Source organism: Periplaneta americana, chromosome 9 (genome assembly GCF_040183065.1).
Source record: "Periplaneta americana isolate PAMFEO1 chromosome 9, P.americana_PAMFEO1_priV1, whole genome shotgun sequence".
Lineage (NCBI taxonomy): Eukaryota > Metazoa > Arthropoda > Insecta > Blattodea > Blattidae > Periplaneta > Periplaneta americana.
Window position 1 is genome coordinate 74,865,663 of NC_091125.1, and position 27,832 is coordinate 74,893,494.

At 35.2% G+C, this 27,832-nt stretch overlaps 1 protein-coding gene across 1 annotated transcript; it reads right to left on the reverse strand.

Annotated features, from left to right (window-relative positions):
* Positions 1–1,122: 1,122 nt before the first annotated feature.
* On the reverse strand, positions 1,123–27,125 carry LOC138706117 (uncharacterized). Its single transcript, XM_069835097.1, has 6 exons — positions 26,938–27,125; positions 20,046–20,095; positions 19,568–19,614; positions 12,369–12,529; positions 8,392–9,438; positions 1,123–5,243 (listed from the first exon to the last, which is right to left on the reverse strand). The coding sequence occupies exons 1-6, from the start codon at positions 27,061–27,063 to the stop codon at positions 1,305–1,307; spliced, it is 5,370 nt and encodes a 1,789-aa protein (XP_069691198.1). The 5' UTR covers positions 27,064–27,125; the 3' UTR covers positions 1,123–1,304.
* Between the last annotated feature and the right edge of the window lie 707 nt (positions 27,126–27,832).

The window sequence follows — 27,832 nt, forward strand, 5'->3', positions numbered from 1 at the left end:
TTCTGATAAACGCATCCTGTCCCACTTCTTGATCTGTACGTAATTAGAAGCACTACCACTTTAATCATTGAATTGAAATGAATTGAATTTCGGGAGAGGGGTGTACAACGCAGCACTGCGACCTTTCGAGATCTATTACGTTAACCCTCAACCTAGGTGCATTCCCAAATCCACACCTGCTGAATACATTAAGGTTCGCTGCGAACACAGGTTTCGAGCAGGCAACCCCACTCGTCTCTAAGCCAGCCGGCGTTCGGGGAATGCTATGGAATGATGACGAAATGGAGAGATGTTGACAGAATGATGCATATGCCTAATATGGGGAAACAGGAGAACCCTGAGAAAAATCACCACAAGTGTCATTGTTTTTTTCTTCAATGAAAATACCAGACTACGCCGGGACTGGAACCCGAACCGCCTGCGTGACAAGATGAAGATCTGACCACTTAGCCACCGCAGAATATTTGAACATAGGGAGGATTGTAATTATCCAGTTATAAAATTCTGGGATACTGGTAAATGAATTAGTTTTATTCATTCTTTACAATTTTTAGTAAAGAATATTACTATTTTGATATAAATCTAGCACAACCGCATTAAACTTCTTGATAGTTTTAGGAAACATTAATTGAAAATGTAGGCTAGTATTAATAATGTGCAGCTGTAATGTATTAATTAATGTGTGCTGTGTTTGCTACCTTAGTAGAAATCTATGATTGCATCTTTTAATTATTATAAATTGGACAATAAATCCCGAATGGTTTCATTTAATGTTGCCTGTTTGCAAGCATACAGTACTACAAAAAAGTCGGAAATACATTACTATATTAATATCTATTAGTATTTTTAAATACAAAACATTACGTTTTATATTGCTGTAAATAAAATGCATACATAAAAGTTTACATATATGACGTAAATCTTTGTCTATAGAAAATTAATATATAATACTCTGTAGATATATTTTTTCTTAATATGAAACATAATCTGAACTATGCAGAGTCTTTGTCTATAGAAAATTACAATAAATACACAATACTCTGTAGATTTATTTTTCCTTGATATAAAACATAACCTAAACTATGCAGAATCTTTGTGTCTATACGAAATTATAATAAATACTCAGTATTCTGTAAATTTATTTTTCCTTCATATAAAACTTAGCCTAAACTGTGCAGAACCTTTGTGTCTGTACGAAATTACAATAAATACACCATACACTGTAGATTTAAACGATGCAGACATTTTATTCTGTGTACAAACATTTTCAAAATAGAGTTGAAAATACGATTATTAACAAATTTTCACAGGATATGAAGAATCGCATCACTCCTACTTAAGTGAACAGCTACGTCGAATGGAGTGTCGCCCACTCCATTTTGAATACCCTTGTCACATCCTTGCTCTACTAGAAGTTTTATCATTCTTTCGTTATTAGCATAAACGGCCCTATGAAGTGGAGTGTTTCCTTGCAAGTTACGAATGTTTATATCCGCTCCCAGCTCAATTAATTTGCTTGTAAGTTCCACTTTCTCACTCGAGACAGCCATGTGCAACGGAACATTGCCGTCATTGGCAAAGACGTTCGGGTCCGCACCAGCAAGTATCAAGCATTCCACAACGTGTACAAAACCACATCTGGTAGCGTTTATCAAGGGCGTATCACCATGCGAGTTTCGTATATCTAGCATACATTTGCCGGTAGACACAAGTAATTGCACTATATCCACGAGATCTTTTTCTGCTGCTTGGTGCAGCAATGTCTCCCCATACCGATTAACTGCATTGACATCGGAGTTGGCTCGTATAAGAACCTTCATAATTTCTACCTCACCCTTCACGAGTGCCAATTGCAAAGGGATATTTCTTTCCCGATTTTTGATGTTGACATCTGCTCCGTGTTTTATTAAATATCGTGCTGCTTGAACTTCTCCTTGAAATGATGCCAGATGTAATGGTGTATTTCCTTCTACATTAGGAACATTGACCGTAGCGTTGTTTTCGAGTAATGCGTTCAAAGTACTAACATTTCCTCGTAATGAAGCAAGATGTAACGCTGTGTTTCCATAGTTGTTAACCTTATTGATGTCAGCTCCCTTTTTCAACAGAAATACAGCAGCATCAGTCTTTCCGTGAAGACATGTAAGGTGCAGCGGTGTATCTCCACCAATTGTACATATATTCACATCTGCTATCACTTGTAATATATAGTCGAGCATCAGAATATCACCTGTTACAGCAGCAAGGTGCAAAGGTGTACGCTCATCTCTGTCTCTTGAAAGCAGGCATCCCAACCCTCTTCCCAAAATATATTTCACTAATGCAGTATGACCTCTTCGAATAGCGCAATCTAGGGGGCTGTCCCCATTTTTGTTGCGGATATTCTTATCTGCTCTCTTATCTAGAAGGTAACTAACTACTGTCAAATTGTTTTCATGACAAGCCACATGCAGAGGAGTATCGTCATATTTGTTGCAGGAGTTTATGTCTGCGCCGTTGTTCACGAGGATTTGAACAATATCGCTCTGGTCTGAACGGACAGCTTCGTGCAAAGAGGTATCCCCATGCTTGTTGCGCTTATTTACATCAGCATTTCTATTCAGCAACCTTATTACCGACTCTGTTTTGCCTAGCTTGCAAGCCAGGTGCAAGGGAGTATTGTTCTCCCAATTACCAAGATTCACGCTTGCTCCGTTCTCCAGTAAGAAATCCATAAGTGGAACATGCTCGTTTTCCGATACAATGTGCAGAAGGCTATATTGTTGGTGAGAATACTTTTTGGAATGAAGAGGAGTGTTAATATCTAGTCCAGTGTCTAGAATGTATGCAGCTAGGTGAGTGAGGCCCATCACAGCAGCATTTGTTAAAGTTTCTTGTAAAAATATACTGTTGCGAAGTTTCTGTTTTGTGTTCTTCAAATCATTAATGTTGACATTTTCTTTTAATAGAATATTTATCGTATTCCAACATTCCAAAATATCAGCGTATCTCAAAGCTGTCCATTGAAAAACATCATCTGTTATCGAGACATTGGCACCATTATCAATTAAAATCTTCACAATTTGTGTGCATTCTTCATCATTTATGAGATCAAAATCATTTCCAGTAATAACTGCAAGGTGTAGAGGAGTTCTTCCACCTTTGTCTAAGGAATTAGCTATATATCCATCTGAAAGTAATTCCTTTACTCTATTTATATTTTTGTTCAACACTGCAATGTGTAATTTGCACTCCTTAGCCAAAATTCTGTCAAACAATGTCCACATTGTCTGGAACTCTTCCTGAAAGTATTTCTCTCTAATGCATGGTCTGCAATTTTTATAATTATTTGCTAACCATTTTGCTACGATATAATCTTCCAGAGTGCGGTGGAGAGGAGGTAATTTGTTTACCCCCTTTTCATCACGACTTTCAGATCTATCTCCCAGTAGTTCTCGAACAGTTTCTTCAGGAAATTTAGAGGCCATTGCTGAATATGTTAGTTCTTCCAAATAACTTTCCTTTTCTTTTTCAGTCCCCATATTCTCATTAGAATATGACTTTAATTCCCATAAAATATAGCTCTCATACAATTCAATTGAATCAAAATTTTTCGGTAAATCGATGACCTTTGAAGAATGGAAAGAAATGAATGCCTCTTCGAAAACCTGAGCCAACATTTTAATCTCCAAGGGGGTAGGCGAAGAGTCGTTACCAAAATGGTTGCCAGTAAGATAAAGCAAAGCTGAAGAGAAGTCGTCAAACGCTTTATCACTTATATCATCTGTCTTCCAGAATTGTTTCAGTAGCATTTGCAATTCTTCTCTTCCCAGTGGCCTGATTGTTAACGCTAATGTAGAAAGAATATTTTCTATTGGTCTTCGTATATGTGGATGAACCACTACTACCAACTTATATATCTTCATATTTTTCAAGATCATTAGCCACTCGAAAATCTTATCTATCTGTGTATAGCTTATCTCATCTATGAACACAGCCACTTTCCCAGTTACCTGCAAACTGTATCTTAGCAACTCTTTCTCCAGTTCTGAACTGTTTACATTTCCTAATCCAGCAGCTAATGACAGTAACTCTATTGCCGTAGTGTTTGTCAAATCACATTTTTCTAAGTAGTTTTTATACACGTTCAGATTCACTCTTATAACCCACGTGGTAGGAGAAGTATGTTTAATTTCGTGGCAGCTGTTTGTAAGATATGTAGATTTTCCTTCTCCGTTAGATCCTGTTAATATGACAGTGTTATTCTCTATGTTTACAAGCGACATAATATTTTCTTCCTTAGTTCCATCTGTATATTGACGTACTACATCAATGTGACCTTTAGATTTTTTCCAAACCAAACCATCGGGTTCTTTATGCAACCAATGTATTGCTTTAAAATTCCTTGCTCTCTTGCACAAATTGCAGTAATCAGATTCTGCATTCAGATCGTTCAGTAAAATGAATCTTGGTCCAGCATTCTCAATTCCTGAATTCTCGTCAGATTGACAAATAGTCTCACCTTGAGGGATTATTTTTTGAAGTTCGTGTTTCGCAATACCACTGACAGCAAAAATTGTTGGTAATTTACTGGTTTTGTGCCTGAAGATATCAGTTTTCACATATTTCTTTCTAATTAATATACGAGGAACATAATTATCTATTTTGTTAGCAAATGCAGATCCAATAATGAGTTTCCTTCCATTACTTATTTCATTGTCAAATTTTTCTAGTAGTACCCGTGTTTCTACAAGATTTATATCACCCACCAATGATTCAATGGTAACGTCATGTCCCTGAAAATTCACAGTTTTCCCCAAAATGTCAGAGTAATCTCTGTATTCTCGTTTTCCAAAGTCTACAGTATCGTGTTCTTCGAGAATGTGTTCCAATTCCAAGCTACTGCCGTATTTCATCAGGATACCTTTTCGTCTCTCTCCAAATTCTTTCGTCAAAGAATGGTTTCCATCTTCTGAGAGAAGAGTATCGGCTTTGCGAAGTAAAACCTCTGTACTCTCTACTCCCTCATCAAGCTTATTTTCACTCGTGATAGATTCACAGTCGTCCAGTTCTCTATTATCACCAGTGATCAGAGCTGAAAATTCATTGTTTATATCAAACTGTGTGCTGGAAATTATCTCAGCATCGTCATCTTCATTTCGTGGTTCCTGCTTATTACAAATTTCGCCTTTATCGTCGTTGAATTCAAATTTTGTTTCCTCACCATGCTGGTCATTTCTGTTAGTGTCCATGTTGGTTTGGTCCTGAAATATAGATAAATGACGAGTAATATATAATACATTATTATTACATAAACAATTTTGAAATTTCAATCCACTTTACCAATTTTTATTATAATACCGTACATTACGTTGAAAACAATTTTACAGTATGTGTCTATGTATATATATATATATATATATATATATATATATATATATATATATATATATATATAGAGAGAGAGAGAGAGAGAGAGAGAGATGAAAAATCTGACAGTCAAAATATCAACGTTCAGTAAGATTTTCAGAATTATACTATGTTTTTAAATTGACTTCACTACAAAAAGAGGCTCAACTTATGGTCAAAAAACATTGACAATACTGATGTTGGTACGTGAAAGTATAATATGAGTCTATAGAAAATTTGATCACCAAGAACGATGAGTAAGTTTTCACGTGTAACTTTATAAATTTTCTGTTATTTTTTTTTTCAGTGTCTTATAAAAACGAAGGTAGTTTCTATTGCTATGATGGCCAATGAATATAAGTAGAGATATGTATATTTAGGAAAAAGCAGTCCTGATTCGGAATATACTTGGAGGAACTAGTGAAAATAATGGAAACACGAAATTTCAGCTTAGGTTTCTAAAGCTGTATATCCGAAATACGGTACTAAGTCAAAGAACTATTTGATTGCTGTCCCCTTGAAAGGTTCGTTTGAAGCTTCAGTTTATAGCGCATAGAACATCAAAAATATTTCCCTCTGCAGAAACTATTACAATATTGTTTTAAAGTATACATATACAGGTCGATTCAAACCTAAGGGACCGGCACACTACAGTCTGGCAAGCAGATCGTATTTCTCACAGGTGAAGTTCTTGCCATTTCATAGCACTACAATAGATCTATGTATGTGACCTTTCGCGTAACTAGTAAATCATTTTTAAGGGAATGGGAGGATTTGTCGTACCATAATTTCATAGCAGTTGCTCAAAATATCTTCCATTCCGTTCTATATACAAGTTTGGGACACTTGTTGGAGCTCATCTTCATTACATTGCATATCAATCAAAGTCAACCCTATTTACATGGACAGGTGGTTTTCAAGCCCAAAGCTTTATGAACATTTATGGGCATGTGGTTCAAAGGCAGTGGGCACTGTTATGCAGAACAAGAAAGGAATGTCAAGACAAGCATTTGCAAAAAAAAAAAAAACAAAACAAAACAAAACAAAACAAACAAACAAAAAAAAAAAACGAGAAAATTGTAGCGTACAAAGGGATCATCTTAAGAATATAAAGGATATAAAATGGGGGACTTGCAAGATATATATTTTGAATACAGTATATGACTGACTATGATGTAGTAGAAGTGTAACCGTCAATAGACGGACATGAGAAAATAAAGCCGGTTACAGTAGCTGACTACAACATAAGTTGACAACTCGAACCAAATGTTGACATACTATTCATTTCACAGAAAGTCAGTAAAAAAGTGGAAGAAGCTAAATAATAATAATAATAATAATAATAATAATAATAATAATAATAATAATATATTTAAATTACCAAATAATAATTGTTATTGTTTTCTAATGCCAGGCGTTTGCCAATAAAGTCATTTGACTTCTTGCACTCCAATATTTTTCAAAGTATTACATAGTCAGCCACTGAAGCACAGATTTTGAATTCAGAGTTAGAATAAGTAGAAACAAACACCTTAAATCGCATTAAAATTTACGTAACTTTGACAGTGTAATTTCTTAATATTTCCTTTCTGACGGCCACCAGGTTTCTGCAGGATATGTGAGATGTGTTGAAGCCACTGTTGGAAAAATTTTCTCCGATTTCCACTCCCATTCTATTTCCACAATTCGTCCATTATTACCCTATCTTCACCTCATTATGTCGTTGTTCTTGAAAAGTCTTAATCGTTTAAAAGAATAAATAACTTTCTTAGCGAAGTCAACCGTTTTGTCTGTCTAGTCGAGGGCTTTTCTGTATGTCAAATTATCTCTTATGGGTATGAACCTGTGAAATTTCTAACTTCTACATTGTTACACAATTAGTCTGAAACTTAAACCACATGAAGAGTTCGCGGGAAAAACGATGAATGTCACAGTTTTCTTAAGGTTGATGTCATTATCTAATTCAATGGATCACTGAGAAATTTAATGTTGTTCTTATGAAAAGTGGTAGAAAGGAGAATTATCACCACGAATACAGTAATCCTTGCCTTTATTTTCTATAGAAACAGCACTACATCTTGCAGTTATAGACTCAATTAGATCATTATCTAATCCTTAACAGAAATGTGACATTCATCGTTTTTCCCGCGAACTCTTCACATATTTCTTATAATGTGGACATGAAATACACAAATTTTTATTTTGTTATTCCAATTAGTTTACCTATTATTAATTTTTTTGTTTTAATACTGAATTATAATTGTCCCAATTTTCAAAGTTTACATAAGTTTTCTTTAGATTTATATTTAATTTATTACTGATAGATGTATGTAAAATATGACACAAGCCTTACGTATTTTTCGAATTACTTTTTGAGAAAAAATATTTATCATTTTAGTTGTTAATTTTTCAATTTTTTAAAACGTATCACATCCTCAACACATGGTGATTTAAAATACCTTCAATAGCAGAAGAAAACACAGGTATCAATTTACGTCACATGCTTTTGTGGACTTCTGTGCAAAATTTCACTGAGATTGGAGAAAAACTGTATTCATTAGAGCATTTTGAATGTTACAGAATGTTGAAAATTGAAAATCGAGAAAACTAGTATTAAAGTAGATATATACCATCGATATCCTTCCTTCCTAATACAGGTCTACCACACATTTTTCTCTTACATAACAATGCGAAATATGTATGAACTGAATGAAAAGTAAAATTAGTTAGAATGGAGAACAAGATCTAACAGAATCACAACTGAGTGTCAGTTTAAAGAGCTGCAGCTTCACGCATGCCCTTGTACTTTTAAATTTGTTCTGAGGGGCTTTAAATTGTCTTAGTGTCAAAATAAGCATAGATTTAGAGAACTTAGACATTATTTTACTTTTTAGAGTTAAAAACAAAATTTGCAATTTCTTAATGTTTTATTTTTCGTTATTTTCACCGATCCATAGCCTTAATTAAATAATCGTGAATAAAAGACACATGCAAACTACTTACGTTGAGGGTTTCAGAAGATTCTGATTCCTGCTTATTGTCCGTCTGCAAGCGCTGGAATTCTTCCAACAAAAGTTGACGAATCTCTTGCTTTTCGTCGTCATCGTTCCCAATGTCACTGGTATCGCCGTCCTCTCCTTGTAGAACATCAAGAACTTCCTCATCCTCGGCGTTTACTTCGTCACTGGTGCTATAGATAGACGGCTCATCACTGATAGTCTCATCTTTTTCGCGGACAGGAATCACTTCGATATCATCATCTTCATTAATGTTCAACAAATCCTTCATCTCTCTCAATTCCTGCCTCAGCTCTTGCTCCAAGATCTGATTCTGGAAATCAGCCTGCTTGAACTCCAGTTCAAGTTTGTGTCTGGCCTGAATCTCTTCCTGCAGAAGGATCTCTGCTTGATGTCGTTCCTGTGTTTCCTTCACAAGCTTCCGCTGCAGTTCTTGTCTCTGTTTCATCTCGAGCTCCAGTTGTTGCAGTAACTCCTGGTGCTTCTGAAGTTCCTGCTCAACTACAAGTTGTAGCTGTCTTCTCTGGATCTCTTGCTCTTGTTCTTGTTCGATGTGATCTCTCTGGACAGCCTCTTTTTCTATCCCCAGTAGCCTCAAGTCTTGTTCCAATTGTTGCCGTTTCAGTATTTCTTGCTGCAAGTTTGCATCTATTTTCTTCCTCTCATCAATCTCTCTTTTCAAATCATCTTCCAACTGTCTACGGCGTTGAAGTTCCTTACTCAGCCTATCAAGTTGGTACTCTGGATCTATTTTTTCACTTTCTTCTTTCATCTTTTCAATTTGTTGTTCCAGCATACCTTTCTCGATCATTGCTTGATCCAGTTTTTCGTGAAGGATATTGTGGGCTGTTCGTGTTTCTTCATGAACTTTCTTATAATATGAAATACTTTCGTCATACAAGTTGCGTTCTTCTTGTCGCTGTTTTACTTCTCGATCCAATTCGTTCTCTAAACGTTTGACCTGTTCTTTCAAGAGTTGAACTTCAAGTTCTCTTTCACTTTGTTGCTGGTAACCCTCCACACTTGAAAGCATCTGAAAAATTAAACAATTCATGCAGTAAATAACCTTTTCGCACGATCGTGTTTTTTGTTGTATTTACAGCTATTGTTGTTAGGCCTAGAAAGTTTGAATTCCCACACAGAAACTTCTTGCTAGGGAAACCATTCTTCATAATATAAAACTATACTGAAATAGACCCATTACAGTGCAGTGTTACTTAGTTACCATTACAGTATAGTTTTGCGAAGGCGTTGGAATAATATTGCAATTTTAAAAATATGATCGTGCAAAAAAAATGTTGAACAATACACGTTTGTGAAATGCACTTCCCAGTCTTGTATTGTAATACACTATTTTCAACTCCCACTGCCGTAAGTATGCTGTTATTAGCTTGTTTTTAGCGAAGTAAATGGATTTTACCGTAATATTGTTAGTTGCTGTTGACGACGGGACGTAGATCATATTATTTCCTAGTGAAGTAAGTGAAAATGTGTTTCGTTCAACAGTCGCATAGCAACAAACAAAAGAATATTCAAAAGTCAACGATCCTCCCAACAGTTCTGATATTGAATAATATAAAATGAATAAATATATTTTTATTACGCAAAATGTGGGAGTGGAAAAACATTATATGCAATTCGTGAGTTAAGTAGAGTTTACTAGTCTTGACTACTCAATTGCAGTCCTCGGCTACTTCCCGGGCGTAAACTCGTCATCGACTAGTATACACTACTTACATCCATTAATACATAAGAAACTATAACCCATTTCTTAGTACGTAGTCTAGTGACGTTTCATAAATGTTAGATTTCTTTTCATTCTAAACTCGTCTTCAGGGCTGAAACCTATTAAAAGTTGTATATGTTTCTGTATGAGAATTCCTGCTGATAAGTTTTTATAAAAACCATAAATATTCGCCTCTATCAGTTAAGTTGTAGAAAGATGAACATATATTAATTATCAAGTCGACAAGTGATTTCAAACGTCTCCTCCGATCTTCTATTCGAACAGAAGTACAGACGTTTTACAAGTGTGTATCGCACTAATGTCCTTTACTTCAGAATAGCGTTAAGTCATTAGGAAGTAGCTCAAGTATTTTTCTTTGTAATAGTTCAAGAGTACACATTTTCTGCCCCTCCACATTTCTCCTTCCCAATCCATTTCCTTCTCTTCCTATACTTACACCCCTTCCGCACTCCCACTCCCATGCTCTACATTAAGTGAATGGAAAAATCCTAGTATAAGAAAACTGAACGAATTTAATTCAGCCTTACACACTGTCTGTCTGTCTGTCTGTCTGTCTGTCTGTCTGTCTGTCTGTCTGTCTGTCTGTCTGTCTGTCTGTCTGTCTGTCTGTCTGTCTGTCCGTCCGTCCGTCCGTCCGTCCGTCCATCCATCCATCTATATCTATCTGTCTGTCTGTCTCTATCTATCTGTCTGTCTGTCTGTCTATCTATCTATCTATCTATCTATCTATCTATCTGTCTGTCTGTCTGTCTGTCTGTCTGTCTGTCTGTCTGTCTATCTATCTATCTATCTATCTATCTATCTATCTGTATCTAATCTATCTGTATCTATCTATCTATCTATCTATCTATCTATCTGTATCTAATCTATCTGTATCTATCTATCTATCTATCTATCTGTATCTAATCTATCTACCTATTCTTCCAGCCTTCTAAATGTTCATCATATGCTCAGTAGCATTCATTCTAAATTCAAATTTCTGGTTTTTTACCTACATTAAATAGATACAATATAGTCTAGTTGGTGGGACCCACTTGATATAGGATTATTTTTGTAGTTGGTGTATTTTACTGCGCTTTAACAACTGCGGTGGTTATCTGGCGTCTTAGTGAAATGAAAGAGATTATGTCAGTGAAATCGGTGCAGGGTCTATTACCGAAAGTTATCCAGAATTTTCTCTTAATGGATTGAGGGAAAACCTCGGAAAAACCTCAACGAGATAACTTGTTTCTACCAGGATTTGAACCCGTGCCCGCTCGTTTCACGGTCAGACATGCTAACCATTATTCCACGGAGGTGGATGACATTGGATTACCACGAAGCTATTTCTTCGCTAAAAACAGCATAGGGCATCAAAGTGGGTGAACATGTATTTTTCTGTAGTTATTAAGGAATTCTTTATGATTGGATCCATTACTATATCTGTACTTAAAATCAGTAAGTAAATGTATATTAGATATATAAGGTAAAAGTGACAATGTTCTCTGATCGTGTTGTCAGCACTGCTCACGACCACTGCTTATTACAACACAGAATAAACATAAGAACTTAGGAACACATATAGACTTTATGAAATTGAGATTTTGTCGAGAATCGAACCCACTTTCTCGTAGTTGCAGCTAATTAAAGCGCTCTCGAAGGACCCACAATACGCAACGGAGGGCATGAAATAAATACAGTAATAATATGCTTTGTTAAGTACTAATGTATACAACTTTCAGCCATTTCAATTTGTTCCGGAAGCCTGACTCGGAACCTCGCTGAGTGAGGGTGATTGTGGAGTATGGTGGAATGATTATGATAATGGTGAGGGGAAACGGGAGAAACCTGAGAAGAACTCCTCGCGCCCGCTTTGTTCACCAAAAATTCCTTCGTGACCCAGACGGAGAACGAATCCAGGTCGGCACGGTGGAAGGCAGAGAATCTAACCACTCTGCTACGTACGAAGCCACATGAAATAAATAAGGATGGTACATATACTGTGAAATCATTATGTAGAAATTTCGGCGTATCAAAATGTTGTTTTTGTATAGAATTGTTTAAGAAAGCCATATAAGATATCTCTCTCAAAATTGTCTGCCCTTGAGATTGAATCCGACTTTCAAGTACGCTGATAAATAACACAAATTTCGTTCGGTGTCTGTTGGAAGCTGTTAGTTGAAATTGATTACTTTCCTCTTTGGTCGTTAAGACACAGATACATATTGTTCTCTTACCGGCTCCACTTTGTGGTCTCGTAGAAGTTCATCATCCCCGGATTCTTCTTTGGCCTCTACGGCAGACCGAGTCTTCATTTTTTCTCTAGGAAAGCGACCTATTAAATTTTCCTCATCAGGAAGAGGCTCGCTTTTGCACCACCACACAAGCGGCCAGCACGCTATGAAAAGATGTAGAACGTCCATTTAAGTTAGTAGCAGAAGCCTTTGCTACGACTTAACATATATAGGGTAAAGGTTGGTAATATTGTGATACGAGTAATATTTTGATAGCTTTTTTTTTTTTTTTTTTTACTGAGCAAGAGAAGGACCGGCTTTGTGCAGCAACTTGTCCACAAACATTCCCTTAATACGTTGACGCAAAAAAAAAAAAACGATCTTCCTCTCGCTCAGTAAAATTGTAATAAATTCTCAAAAAGAACTATCTCAATATTATTCGTATTACAGTATTACCAACCTTTACCCTAAGTATATAATGTAAAATATCTTTCAAAGGAATTGCTACACTTCATTTCCAATGAATAGAATGTTGTAATCATGTAAGGATCTTCTGAATCCTAACTAGCTCCGCAGAATAATACTGCATTTATAAGGTGTGGAATATTGTAGGCGAAATTCATTATACGTTGTGATTGAGTATGGCAAAGCCATTTTCGTAGTAGTCACGAACAATATTTTAGTTCATACTACTATATCTTGTGTTTACTTATTTCTCATTAAAAAAAGATTATAATTAATTTTAAGAGGTGTATATAAGAAAATACTGAAAACAAATTTCTGAAACTGTGGTTGTATGGAGAACATTGATTCTGTTATCACAAGAAGGTCGTGAGCATTATTTGGGAAACAAATGAAATTGAAAGATTTGGAAATGGAGATATATGCAATACACTCGTAAGCTTCTACAAGAAATTGGTAAAAAAAAGTAATGGAAGCACTGGAGAAAATAAATAGATTGTGCAATTACAGTTAAGATAAATATCTTAATATTGTCCTGTTTTCTTTTTGTTACGAAGTATTATTGGAATTAGAATTTGATGGAAATTAGTGTCCGGTAAAGTAAAATAGTACCATGAAGTTCTACTTTCCGGACTGATATGATCAGCGTATGCTAGTAAAAGCGACAGTCTTTTTTTTTTTTATTGATTGTTAACTTTTTCTCAAATACTTCATTGAAGGCCTATCGGACTTCCAAGGACCCTGACTACACCATAATGTTATTGGTGCTTGTGTTATATTAGTTCACAGAATCTCTTTTTCGCACAAATTCGAAAAAGTTGAAGTTCTTGAAATTTGCTTATCACAAGACCACGTTAGATGATTGTTAACTCTTTTGCGTCTCTTGTTTATTTCTGGTTGAGCTCATAGATGGCGTTACTTGCCAAGAAATGTGACGTGAAAACGTGAAAATCAAATAATTATTATTTAAGACATCACACTCCCAGCCACATCTATTTATCATGAGTGAATAACATCAAATAAACACCAGGAAGGAAACTATGCGCCCAACATCAGAGACTAACTTCAAATAGAAGTCATGAACTATATAGTTTCATCTACATTCAAACCAACGAATTGTATTACTATAGAGTAACTACAACGCCTTCTTGTTGAAGATAATTGAAAATTGGTCCGCCATGTTTTGTTTGGTCAAAACAAAGGAGCGTGGTTCGAATGTTGTAGGAAATGACAGTGATGAAGTTAGTATTATTGTAAAATGAGTTACAGGTACATATTAAGCCAATGTTAATACGTAACACAAAACTTCACGTTTTATAACAGCTGTATGTTTTATTAGTTTCACTAAATATAGCCCAGATATTAAATGAGAAGTGAGGCCTATACTCAATGTGACAAAACCAAAACATCTAAAGACGGATGAAGGTATTCGGCAAAAGAAGACTACGTAATTTTTGGCTCCGTCACAAATTTAATTAGCTTCCATCTAATCTAACCTAATATAAAGCCATGTAATTCAGTGCTCAAAGTGATTTTAAGAGAGGCAACGGTATGTAACTAATAGGAATAAAATGCTATAGGAAAGGTAGTGGCAACGATATAAAACAAAAGATGTGAAATAAATAAAATAGGTAGGCCTATATAAACAATTGAATGTTCTTTCATATTTAAGTATAAACATTATAGGGGTGTCATTTGAAATTTCAAAGTGGGGGAGGCTGGGGGGGGGGTGAAATCTAAAATGCAATTAAGCTTGGTTTGAGACTTCCCCCTCAATATCTAAATTGACGTGTTTTTTGTTTAAATTGAATTCAACTTAAATAATTAGTTATTTATACTGGGAAGTTTTGAAATGAAAGCCCTGCATAATTAATTACTAGTAACATAAAATATATTATATCCCACCCTCAAATTTTATAGTTACATTTCAAACCATGAAAATGTTTAAGTTCTATTACTAAAGCACAAAATATTGAAATAGCTTGAAGTAGTTAATTTTGGTACTCATAAAATAATATTATTTTATTCTTTCATTGTGTACAGGTGTTATATTATATTATATTATATTATATTATATTATATTATATTATATTATATTATATTATATTATATTATATTATGTTATGTTATAATTATATTATATTATATTATATTATATTATATTATATTATATTATATTATATTATATTATATTATATTATATTATATTATATTATATTATATTATATTATAGTCACGTCGTAAGAATTACCGTCATGACCATCTACTTTCAGGGATTAGACCCTTCGCACCATTTCGAACTCATTTATATGAACATTTTGAGCATTATAGATCGCGCCTCATTGACGAATTGCAGCTTCGGACAACACAGAACAAACATTAAGGCAAGGGGCGTATACTCAATTATTACTTCGCTTCGCAGTAAACATGACGCGCTATGTTCAAGAAATGTTTCAAAGATTAAGAAGATGTTTGTCTAATGATATTTTATCGTGCACTGAACCGTTATCTGGATAAGTTATATTCTTAATATTTGTACTTTAATATTTCTGCGGCGAATAACAAGCTAAATTACACGTTCAGTTTCCAGTGATGACTGGTAAAATTTACTCATGAGGAAGGGGGCCACTTACGTCAAAATGTGAAATATAATCGTTGGTATTTTATAATGTTATATCATGCTTTGATTATCTCCATTGCAATTCAAGTAATGAAATTAGTCTTATCGGGCATGCAGAAACAAATGAAGCAACGTTTACAGTTATTTCCATTGGTAGGCCTATAGCGGTGTCCCAGAGCCTATTTCTTTAGTGTTGGGGCTTATCAAGTACTCGACTGAGGATAAGACCTGACTGTCAGAGTTGCGGCAGGATGGCTCTTCCGTCAGCGTCCGATTCAACAATGCCACCAGGGCCAATTGTCTGGCTAGAACAATAATCACTAATAAGATTCACAATGAGCCAATGTAAGCCTAAATTCCGGATCTCGTTCTCGAGAAATCAGTCGGCCAGCCTGTCCCCTTTCAGAGGCAGTTTCGCTCTAAATATCTTGAACTTGATGCAAGTTACTGAGTACATACAAGGTGAGTAAATATTTTAAGGGATAGTAGTATGGAATGAGTAAAAAATGTTCATATAAACATATGTCCAATTTTCAATGGATGTAGAGATACCTACAGCTGTTTGAATGTCACGTATAACAAGTCTTACAAATGGTATGAAGGAATGACAAATGACTACGTACATAGAAATATTACGTGTCACTCTTCTGAGATAATTTGAGGGCAACACTGTTCATAATGATGTAGAGAAATAGCGTTGGTAGTTAGACCGTACAGATCCGATGCGCGAGGAAATCTGAAACAAGTCTACATTTCAGCCGTCATGTAATGCACCATTTAAATCTCACATCCCCCGAATGATTGATCGACTGCAGTAGTCACGTATATAGGCCACCAATGTCTCCAGACCTTATTCCTGACGATTTTTGTCTGTGGGAGTGCTTGAAAGGCGAAGCTTACAAAAACAAAGTAAACAAAGAGACGACTTGGTCGCTGGCATTATGAATAGTGCTGCCTTCATAAAGAATGACAAGACGACCTCAGAAGAGCAACACTTAATGTTGTCAACAGAGCGGGAAAGTCCACTGAAGACGGTGGTGAAATTATTGAACCATTACCTTGAACTGTTGAAATCCATGTAAATAAGCAATAAATGTTATCACCAAAGAGAGCAGATGGGGTACGTTATCAGTGGATACAAGTTTACTATACCGAGAGCTTTGACTACGTCACGAGGTGGGGGACGGGGTCTTACCTACAAGGTACAGTCATTCTACGCACAGAGCTCTCTGATGTTATATGTGCTGTCTTAGATAGTTTTCAATACCTGTGCATTTTCTGACGTATTTGAATTTCCTGTCTTCTTCATATTCTTCTTTATTGGTCCTTCTACACTATTTCCTGTATTTACTTTTTTCCTATTGCAGTCCTTCTAATTAGTTCTACTTGTGTTTACCGTAAGTGCAAAGCATTTATTTGCTTTTACATTACAACATAGTTTACGATATGCGGAAAAAAAGAAGCCTCGGGATGTACAATTGCAGCGATTTGTTGAGGAGTTCGGATCGCAGCACTTTTCCACGGATGGTGAAAAATTACATGCAAGGTATGTAGAGTCGATCTACTGGGGAACAAGAGATACCATGTACAAAAACACTACAGCTCTAAAAGACACAGGGAATGTTTTAAATTGTTGAATTTGAAGAAAGTCGAAGCTATTCCCACGAGTTCAAACATGGAATGTAATTTTTACCAAGACTTGGGCCACATGTTCGTTAGGGCAAATATTCCATTTAAAAAACTGGAACACCCATGTGTCAGATCATTTTTTGCAAAAATATACAGATAGAACACTACCCCGACAATCTACTCTGCGTACGGGTTATTTAGCAAAATGTTATGAAGATATCTTACGTGAAATTAGAGGAACCTTAAAAGATGAAAAATTGTGGGTATCTATAGACGAAACGACAAATATTGCAAACAGATCCGTTGCTAATGTTATTGTTGGGGCACTTCAAACTGAAGGTGTGGGCAAAATGTTTCTATTGATATCCGGAGAGCTAGAGAAAGTAAATCATGTTACCATTGCAGCTCTGTTTGAAAAATCAATGCGATTATTGTGGTCTGACGAAATGAAAGCAGAAAAGCTCTGTTTGAAAAATCAATGCGATTATTGTGGTCTGACGACTTGAAAGCAGAAAAGCTTAATGATGCATATTGTCGTGCACTGTAACAAATGCAGTCATGAAGAACCCGTAGCAAAGTAGTACAAAGTAAAATACTATGTTTTCTATGTAGTTGTATTTATATACAATATATTGTTCTTATGTAGCTACATTAATATCATGTAACACAGAACTATGTATGTTGTAATTAAATGTTAAATATAAACAGTAGGTTACTTAATATTATAAAGTGAAATTACTGAATAGTAAAGATAATTTGCTGCAGGAACTGTACTCTAGTCGTTGTTATTGTAGCGACACGATGACATTCACCCCCTCCCTTTCTTGCTCCCTAAAACATTACGATATAGTGCATGTAGCAGTTAACTCAACGGTTTACGTACACCAAATGCTCTCTCTGGTTATCACTAGGGACCGGATTTGTAGGTTTTACCTAATTTTTTCCTTCCTTCAGAACTTCTAATTTCTTCAATACTTTTTCGAATCATGATCGTAGGAGTACAGAATTCTGTTTAACCTAAAAAAAACTAAATTGGGCCTTAGTATCTAAAAAACCTGAATAATTGTTGATAATCAGTTATCCTGTATTTACTGCATATTATATATTCATTTTTTTTGAGAGAGAGAAATATCAATACATTTCGAGAGAGAGAGAGAGAGAGAGAGAGAGGGCGCGAGAAAGAGAGAGAGAAAAGTACACTCTCAACGTGGAGGAGGCTGCCTCAATCCCTAAGGCAAAATCTATACAGTGACAACATCTATAGCTCCCTTGCTTTCCTCAAGGCATATTTCAGTGCCCTTCCAAAATATATTGGGTAACTAACTTCGAATCTTCGTCACTACAACTGAAAGATGCAATTAGTGTCACTGACTCGCTTCTAAAAAAAACAAGTACCAGGACTCGCGTGTGAAGGCGTCACATTAAAACTGAAGAAAGTATTATAGAGGAATCCAGGATTTGAAAAAATGAAAAATGTGTGCTCCATTCTCCAGGGGGAAAGCTTCAATTTATTGTCAGTTACCGTGGGTACTGCTGCAATGGCAGAAATGAAATTTGCACCTATGACGTCATGTGCTGTCAAAACAACCATTTCGTCCTTCAAATGTAATTTGAGAGACAATAGAAAAAACGTCTCAGTCGATAATCTTGAAAAGTATTTGGTCTTATATTGCAACCAGGAACAGTACCAGTAAATAATGTTGTTTTGCTCGTTTATTCGTTCGTTCGTTCGTTCGTTCGTTCGTTCGTTCGCTTGCTTGCTTGTTTGTTTGTTTGTTTGTTTATTTGCTTGTTCGTTTGTTACTTTTTAAAATAATTCTTGATCAAGTTTGAACAAATTTAAATCAAAAGCTGTGTTTGTACTGTATCTTTTATCTATTGAAAATTGAAATTTTTATAGTTATATCAAGGCAAATTATATTAGACAAAATGTTAATTGTTACAATAATTTATTCAAACTACAAATAATGTTAAAGGGGAAAGAACAAAAATTTCGAATCTTATAAATTTTTATAAATAGTTCGGTTCTTGAAAAGATCAGTTTCGTAGTCCATGTTGCCTTAATAAATATATACTTATTTTTTAAGAATAACTGTAAGGGTACATTTTTAACGATCTGGCAGTTTTTGCGATCCCTTTCACAGGTCGGACATAAAACCTAAAAAAAAAACCTGTTTCACCTATTCCAAAAACCTAAAATGGTCTTTTTAAACACCTAATAATCCGTTCCCTAGTTATCACTAACTCAAGTCATTTATCTTTCCTTCTCGCCACTTGTAACGCTTGTTATGTGAACCATTCAAGCAGCTGTATCTCCACACCCATTGAAAACTAGACTCATGTTTACATGAACATGTTTATTCAGAATAATCCATACTACCACACTACCACCCCTTAAAATATTTACTATTCTTCCTGATTCACTCTGTCGGTATCTACATACAGGATACTGTGATCCTAAGGTTAAGAATATACAGAGATTATTATTTACCTGATACTCTAGATGGGATTTCTTCATGATCCCGAAGTCGACTGTGCCTGAAAAAAAATATAAAGAAATAATATTAGTATATCTACAATTTTCAACATTTGATGTTTTTGACGCATTTCATCCTGACTCTTTTGAAGATTTTGGCCCAGCAAGATCTTCACAAAGAACGAGACTTTTTAGCCATGCGGCCAGAATGGCGTAAGGCCATTTCAGAAGATAATACAACTCAAAAACGGTCACTTTGGGAATGAGATAAATCTCCACATTCTTGTGGAACCTTACTTAGAACCTCTGGATTTGTAACTGGACACTCTAGAAGTTGAGTCCCAGAGTAGAATAATAATGTAACTTGTTCTTTATTAAAGCAGTCAGGTATAACTAAGTGCTAGAAAATAAACAATTGAGATTACATTACAAATCAGAGTCTAATACATAATGCATAAAGAGAACACAACGTACGAGCTTGCTTGAAGCTTACCTATTTTCAATACTGCCATACTGACGGCTGCTCTGTCTATCACCTCGCAGCTAAAATAAAATGAAGAGGAGTTGTTAAATTCATAATATTTTAAAGTTCCGAGTACTCCATTTTAAGTACAACCAAGACCCTAATTGAAAGAACATGTTAGATTAACTTAATAATTTTTTCCCTGCAAATATATAAAATACAGAATACACTGTACAAGCTAATACTACATGTAGTATTCATAGAACTTCAGTTCCTCCACTTCTTTGAAATACAATAAAATTGTCTATAACAATTCATCATAATTTCACTGATTCTGGAATAGCTGCAATAGTACCTAGCGCTGGGATAAAAAAATCGCTGTCTCAAAGATCATGCATGCTTTCTCATTATAGACCTATACTTCATTTAGCAAAAATGAAGTTTCTTTACCGTGTTGCCAATAACATTTCGATTTTAAGTTCATTTTCTTCAACTATACACAAAAGACGTGCAAAAATGACTTATTTGGTGTTAATAAAAATTAGAATATACATAACAGTATTTACGTTTTTTCTTTGATATGTTTTTCTATACATCTTCAACATCTATGTCATATCGCGTGTGTAAAATCTTTCGGCATATCAGTAGGCCGTGAATTATTGTTCTGATCTGTTTCTATTGTCAAATGTTATAATCAGAGGTAAGAAATTGGCACTAAAAGTGTTAGTTGTGTGAGGTTGGACTATATATCTACCTAATGAACTGTAGTGACCCAATGATGAAGACTGGGTAGAACGGGTAAAAATTCTCTCCGGCACCGGGACACGAACCCGGGTTTTCAGCTCTACGTGCTGACGCTTTATCCACTCAGCCACACCAGATTCCAGTTCCACATTCGCATACATTGACGTACGCCCGCGCAAAAACATTTTCAACGATAACTTCGAAACGACGCGTCAAAAGACATAGGTTGCTTAACGAAAAGGGTTCTTTATTGTTAGATCTATCACCCCTCATAGTTTGTGGCAGAGATTTTGAATCACCCTGTATAATACAGTAGATCTATATTTCAATGCAGTGTGTAAACACGACAAAAGCTCAATTGTCTTATATTTTTCTTTCCTTCAAGTCCTAGGGCAGGCATTTAATGTACCTGTTATGGTATCCAACTTTGCGTGAAGAGGGTGAGAGGCGAATTTCTAGAACCAAAATTAACTGGAACAAACTAGCTAAGGCAGGCATGTCAAAACCCTGCACATTGTGCATTTGTCTCTGTGCGATGTGCAGTTCCTATTCCCCAACCTGGCGGGAGTGAATCGGCTTGGAGGGGAACGCGGCAGGGTTGTACATTACCTGCAGTAGCAGAACAGCTTTGGTTTTAGTAACACAGATCAGTACGGGTGTGCTCATTGAGCTGTGATTGTGAATGCGTTATGAAAAATAAAGTGAGGAGTCCACAGATATAACGAAGAAGAGAAATCACGATTCATATAACATAACTGTAATGATGTTTTCCTCAGCCAACAGTAATTATTTTAAAATGAAAGGCTTTTATCATATCATGTGGACCTAATAGTGAAGTGAAAATTTAAATCAGATTAGTAAAGTTCTCAAAATATGATATTCGCCAGCTCTTATTTCTTAATTAGTACTCTCACGGCAAGACAAACATGACAGTGACGTTGTTTTGGAGTCTGTACTAACACAGCCATCAATGGTTAGACGACTTACAACTTTTATTTGATAATCTGATAAGTGATGAGAATATTGAGTGAAGAATACATGTGAGGGTCTTGAGGTTGTAAGGGAAGGAAGAAAGCAACTATTTGTAAGGCGGAAAATTTTTCTGTAAAAATAATACATAATGGCGAATTTTCCATCTCACGTTATTTATTATCTTAATATACTTACGTTAATAAATCTTTAAACCTGACATAAAGAAAATATCCTTGCTTCACAGCTTGTGAAGTACTCTTTTACTAACTCAATTCAGTAACGCTCCCCAACTTGCTAATACTTGCTCTCACCGTTTTCCAAATAAAGTATATATAAATTTTAATTCAAGCTTAATTTATCCAATTTATTAATAATAATGTGAATTTATATTAATATACAGTACGGAAATGATTCTAGTGTAAAAGCCTCACAATGTCCTATTGCATGTAATTGGGAGTAAAATATTTTCTTTAACATTTGTGCACCAATGGTCCCAATAATGCTTGAGGAACATGAAAGAGTATTACGTTGAAATAACCAGTACCTACTACGTAAAATGAAATATTGTGTTCGTTTTTTGTTGTTTCGAAATTACTGCAATATTTATATTTTCTTCAAATACTGAATACAAATCATGTAAATAAATTATTCTTTACAAACGACTGCTTTGTGAATTGTAACTGAGTAAGTCTATTGTTTCTTGTGTTACACTTATTGTCAAATATAGACACTGACAATAATTGTGTTTTTTTGCTTCTGCTAAGTGTGTTTATAATGTCCAAATGTCAATTTAATTGAACACTAGAAGCGCAAATAGATTCTTGTACATCCCTCCCGCTAAGAACTGGTAAGAGCAACATATGAATGACGCAATCTGCACAGACCGGCGTTCCGCGCACATACACTGCACTTTCAGTGTCTGATTTCTGACATGGCTGAGCTAAGGGATGGTAACCCCGACAGAAGAGTCCCAATTCTCATGAAGCTTGATCTACTTTCAGTACCAAATTGTATTATCTTCTTTACTTTTCATGATGAATTCCTATTTAGTAAAAAACCCCTCGTAAGGAAAGAGCGTACTCGTCATTAGCAACTCTTGAATAGTCATTATATTATACTTTGACATTGAAGTATGAAAGTGATCCGTTAAGAGAGGAATAATGAATAAATATCTCAACATTTAAAGAAGTAATTAATACATACCGTGTGATTCAAAAGGTGAAATGCGAGGCGATGAAACATAACACTATTTGAAATAACGAATATAATAAACAAATGCATTATTACAGTTCAAATATTTTAATATATGTCAATTCTGTGATGCGCGGTAAAAAGAGCATACTAAGTCAGAAATTGGTAGTTTTGACTTATGACCGTCATGCGAATTCAGGGGGTCTCTAAATTAGACCGACAAAATTAGGGAGCAGATAGATAACCTTCGTGGAAGCATATTTTGTTAAGAAACCCATGGGTTGCGACGCTTCGTTTCAGTGCAAGAAGGAATTACAGGTCGGGATAAAGTAAGTAGGTATGTGCAAATAACAAACGATTCTGTGTCACATGATTCTGTGTTAATCCAAACAAAGAAAAAATGCGTACAGAAAAACGAAACCAACGACGCATTAAACTGTACTGAACATTACAACAGAATGAGTGCAGTACAAGTACTAAACTACGTAGACGAATAACGCGGATAACAAGAGGACGTACCAATGGAAGTAAACAAACGTGCTGTAATCGATATGTAAACAAACCGAGTGATAGTAGTAATGACACACCCCTCTTGGACTGAAAAGAGTGATTATCGTTCCCGCCTTCTTGCAATGAAACGAAGCATCGCAGCCCATGGGTGCCTTAACATAATATGCTTCCACGAAGGTTATCTATCTGCGCCCTAAATTTTGTCGGTCTAATTTAGAGACACCCTGTATAAAACATGTACTTCATCAGATAGTAAACAAGACATATGTTTATCATTTTCCATTATAATGTAGAGCAAGCGTTCTCAACATGGTGCTCTTTCAATGATATTTGGTGCTCTCGTCATGAGATTAAAAAAGAGCTCGCGAGTACGAACATTCCTGAGGTCCATTTTTCAGTTCAGACTTTGTTATATAGGCCTAAGCCAGAACAAGGTGTTACCATTCATTCATTATAATATCTTAGAGATCTGATAGGCCTTCCCGTATTTCATGCTACGTAACTCCTTTTAATTCAGTGCGAACTAAATCAGAAAAATGAATATTATTTAACAGAATAATATGGCGCCATGTGCGGAGCTTCAATTGATAGATCTCCAGTCCTCCTTAGCTCTGAAATATTTGTTTAAAAGGATAAATTCATAGTCTTTGGAGAGCAGAAGATAAAAGGAATCCAAATATTGCGGAATGTTTATCTTAAATGTCTGGTTATGTTCGGGACAACCTACCTATGCGAAAAAACTTTCTCGCTTATGACATACCTCAAGAACAAGGCACTAATTCACATCTGCAAGACTGTTACGTGTAGCTACAAGCGACTTCTCCTTGGATATCACTGAAAATCTGAGTAATATTCAAGTTCAAGGATATCACTATCCTGGTAAGTGTTTTAAAAATTAATTAATTTATTTATTTATTTATTTATTTATTTATTTATTTATTTATTTATTTATTTATTTATTTATTTATTTATTTATTTATTTATTTATTTATTTATTTATTTATTTATTTATTTATTTATTTATTTATTTATTTTCATATAGGCCTACTAAACCTATTTGATCTTATGGTGCTTTCTCACTTACTATTACATGTGGACGGTGCTCACAGCCTTTAAAAGGTTGAGAACCCCATGTATAGCATCAGATTTCCAGCGTCGTAATGATATTGGTCCTCATTTCAAATCTTGATTCTGCTCTACTGAAAACTTGCAATTTATGACTTACGCGGGACGCGAGAAAGGTCGAGAATTCGATTCCTGATGGAATCATATTTTTTTTTTTTTCGTACTATGACCTTGGGGTGTACTCATTCTCTAACAGCAAAAAGTATCATAGACATTTTGTGGGACGAGGCAAAATCGGCAAGCATGTGGGATTCACATCCCAACTACTACTAATGCCATTGGTCCATAAAAGGTGGGAGCATTAAACTTCCACTACCTCTTAGGCCCCCATGGTCTTTCATAGGAATGAATATCTTTACTAATTACATAGACCGCTCCCTGTGTTTCTCACTGATTTTGTCTCCAGAGCAAGATAGCACAGTGCCGCGACCATGGCTCTCTGTAACTTTACCAACACATTCCACATTTCCCTCATCAATATATCATAAACAGTAGTTAAACATAGCAAAACAAGGGGAAGCCGATAACGAGGGGAATGCAAGGGGGACAAGAGGATGATAAGGAGAACAAGGGGATGTCAAAGAGAATAGGAGTAAACAGGAAGAACAAGGAAGATTACATTTTTATGTGATGGTCAATTTCCAAGTTCCCCTCCCATACCTAGCGAGTTAAAATAGACTGGGACAAAGTCGCAGGGGTAGCACGAGTTTCCGATGCAGATATAGGAAGGGCATGGGACTCCGGGCCCTGGGGCTTGTCAGATACTCGACTGAGGATGAAACCTGGCTCTCTCAGGGCTGAGGCAAGATAGTCGATCTGTCATCATCGGATTCACGAATGCAACCAAGGTCATGTGTAGGACTTGGGCAATATCGCATATACAGAGTGAACCGTAAGTAATGTCGTTAATTTCAGGGGGTTATTCTTCAAGATATTTCAAGCAAAAAGGTTTAATACAATTTTGTTCGTTTTCATTTCTTTTCTGAGATAATTGTTTTACATCAAACATTTCATAACTTGTTTTGAGAAGGCCATTGATTTAATTCCCAATATGGTCAGTCAATTTAAGAGAGCAGTGTATTATGATAATAAATGATTGAAATAATTTTAGTTTTGTCCTTTAAATATGCAGAAATTTGATCCGAACAAATGTACCATTTTAAAATTCCTTTTCAGAACGAAAAGTTACATTAAATTGACTGAGCATATTAGAAATTAAATCATTGGCTTTCCCAAAACACTCTATAAAATATCTAATATTAACCTATTTTTATCTCAAAAAGGGAGTAGAAACGAGGAAAATTGTATTAAACTTTTTTGTTTGAAATATATCAAAGAATAACCCCCTGAAATTAATGATATTACTTACGGTTCACTCTGTATATAGGACACACAATGGGCCAAAGCATCGATCCGTCTCGGGTCCAGTCCACGGAAAACTAATCCAAGTAAAGATATCACAGTGCTGCCGTTTGCTCTTGTTTCTATACCGTTAATATTATTATTATTATTATTATTATTATTATTATTATTATTATTATTATTGTTGTGTTGTACAGCACATTAAATATAAGTAAAATTATTATTATTATTATTATTATTATTATTATTATTATTATTATTGTGAATTGGTGCGAAAACGTTGAGAAAATGGCAGTGGAAACAGTAATTGTCCAATAAAATCTGCAATGAGATTGGTTTTTTTTTTTCCTTCACAAGTTCAACCTTGTGGAATCGTAAATCTGATTACATTTGGGCCTTGGACTTGGAAAGCCGATACTAACGGTACGCATAATGGCAATTTAATATTGCCATAGGCCTATTTCAAGCAAGACCATAAAATAAGTGTAAAAATCAAATCAAATGCATGTGCCATCAAGGGTTGGTTTCCTTGAAAGTTTCAATTCTCATTTCCATGAGGATTATGAACCGAGATTAAACAGCGTAATTACCGGAATTTCTCGGTGGTCTGGTAAGCATGATGCAATTCTATCACTAGAAATACAGACGACGAAAACAAGGAAAGGGGCACGTACTCGGCCCTAAAGGGAAGATGATATTATTGTCTGCAGCTAAAAACGATTTTGCTCGAGTCACTTCGGAAAACAAAATCATACAAAATGAATAGGCTCCAGTTCTTTGAGGAAATGGAATAAAAACACAAATAAAAACTTTTCTCTTTCATATTTATGATATTTCTCTTTTCAGTTTGTCTCAGTTTCGTATTGTAAGAGTATGTTACAACATTCTTAAGAAGTGATGTCACAGCAACCGTCTTTCGATCCGTTCTAGTGTGAATAGTTTTAACATATAATACGAAAAAATAACACTCTCACACAAAAACATAAAAAATATAAAAAGCGATGGAATATACAGCTACCTCAGTAGACCGTGGTCCAGGATTAGATTCCACACAGCCAATAACAAGCAGCAATGCCAGTACAACGCCCCAGAACCATTCCAGATCTGGCATCGTTGAGACACACACTTTGGAACCCAAAAACATTGACGACAATTTCACCTTTCCATCATTACATGCTACGTGCCATCACCCAAGACTTGCAACTGATACCAAGGTAAATCAGCTGTCCTGCTTGATAATATCACAGAGATATGCTATCAGGTTATTATGGCTTATCAGTCCTCTATTTCAGATATTTACTTCTTCCTTCTCAGCACGTCCGCAAATCACTAATAACAGAATATTATGTGCCACATTTTGTGTATGTCTAAGTCAGAGTACGAAAGATGTCATGTATGTATGTATGTATGTATGTATGTATGTATGTATGTATGTATGTATGTATGTATGTATGTATGTATGTATGTATGTGTTTATGTATGTACTTTGTGAATGTATGTAAGGAGACATATATACTGTATGTATGTATGTATGTATAGTATGTTATTTCATGTAATGTATGTATATATTTATGCATGAATTATATATGAGTGGGTCTAGTGCACGAGGTATATAAGTGATATAAACCTAATGTTGAGAAAAATGAGTTTCAAGTTAAGTGACAATGGAAATTTGTATGCAAAGTCTACGATGTCTGTTTTATGCTTACATATTGAGTATTGATTATATGAAGTAGTTCACTGCAAATTTTGAAGAAATTTTAAAATTAAGACGCTAAAAATAATAATTTTGTAAAAAGACGTTCCAAACTATTTTGTAGATTAAATAAGTGTACAAACTAAATGTAAAAAATGTATTATTATAAAATACATTCTAAATTCAAATAAAGTTAGACCTTCGCGTAAGGAAAAAA

Coding starts and splice junctions, on each gene's coding strand:
- LOC138706117 (XM_069835097.1), bottom strand. CDS start 27,063: ATGTTTTTGGGTTCCAAAGTGTGTGTCTCAACGATGCCAGATCTGGAA. Junction 20,096..26,937: donor CTGGACCACGGTCTACTGAG/GTAGCTGTATAT, acceptor ATTTTATTTTAG/CTGCGAGGTGATAGACAGAG. Junction 12,530..19,567: donor AATCCCATCTAGAGTATCAG/GTAAATAATAAT, acceptor ATCTTTTCATAG/CGTGCTGGCCGCTTGTGTGG.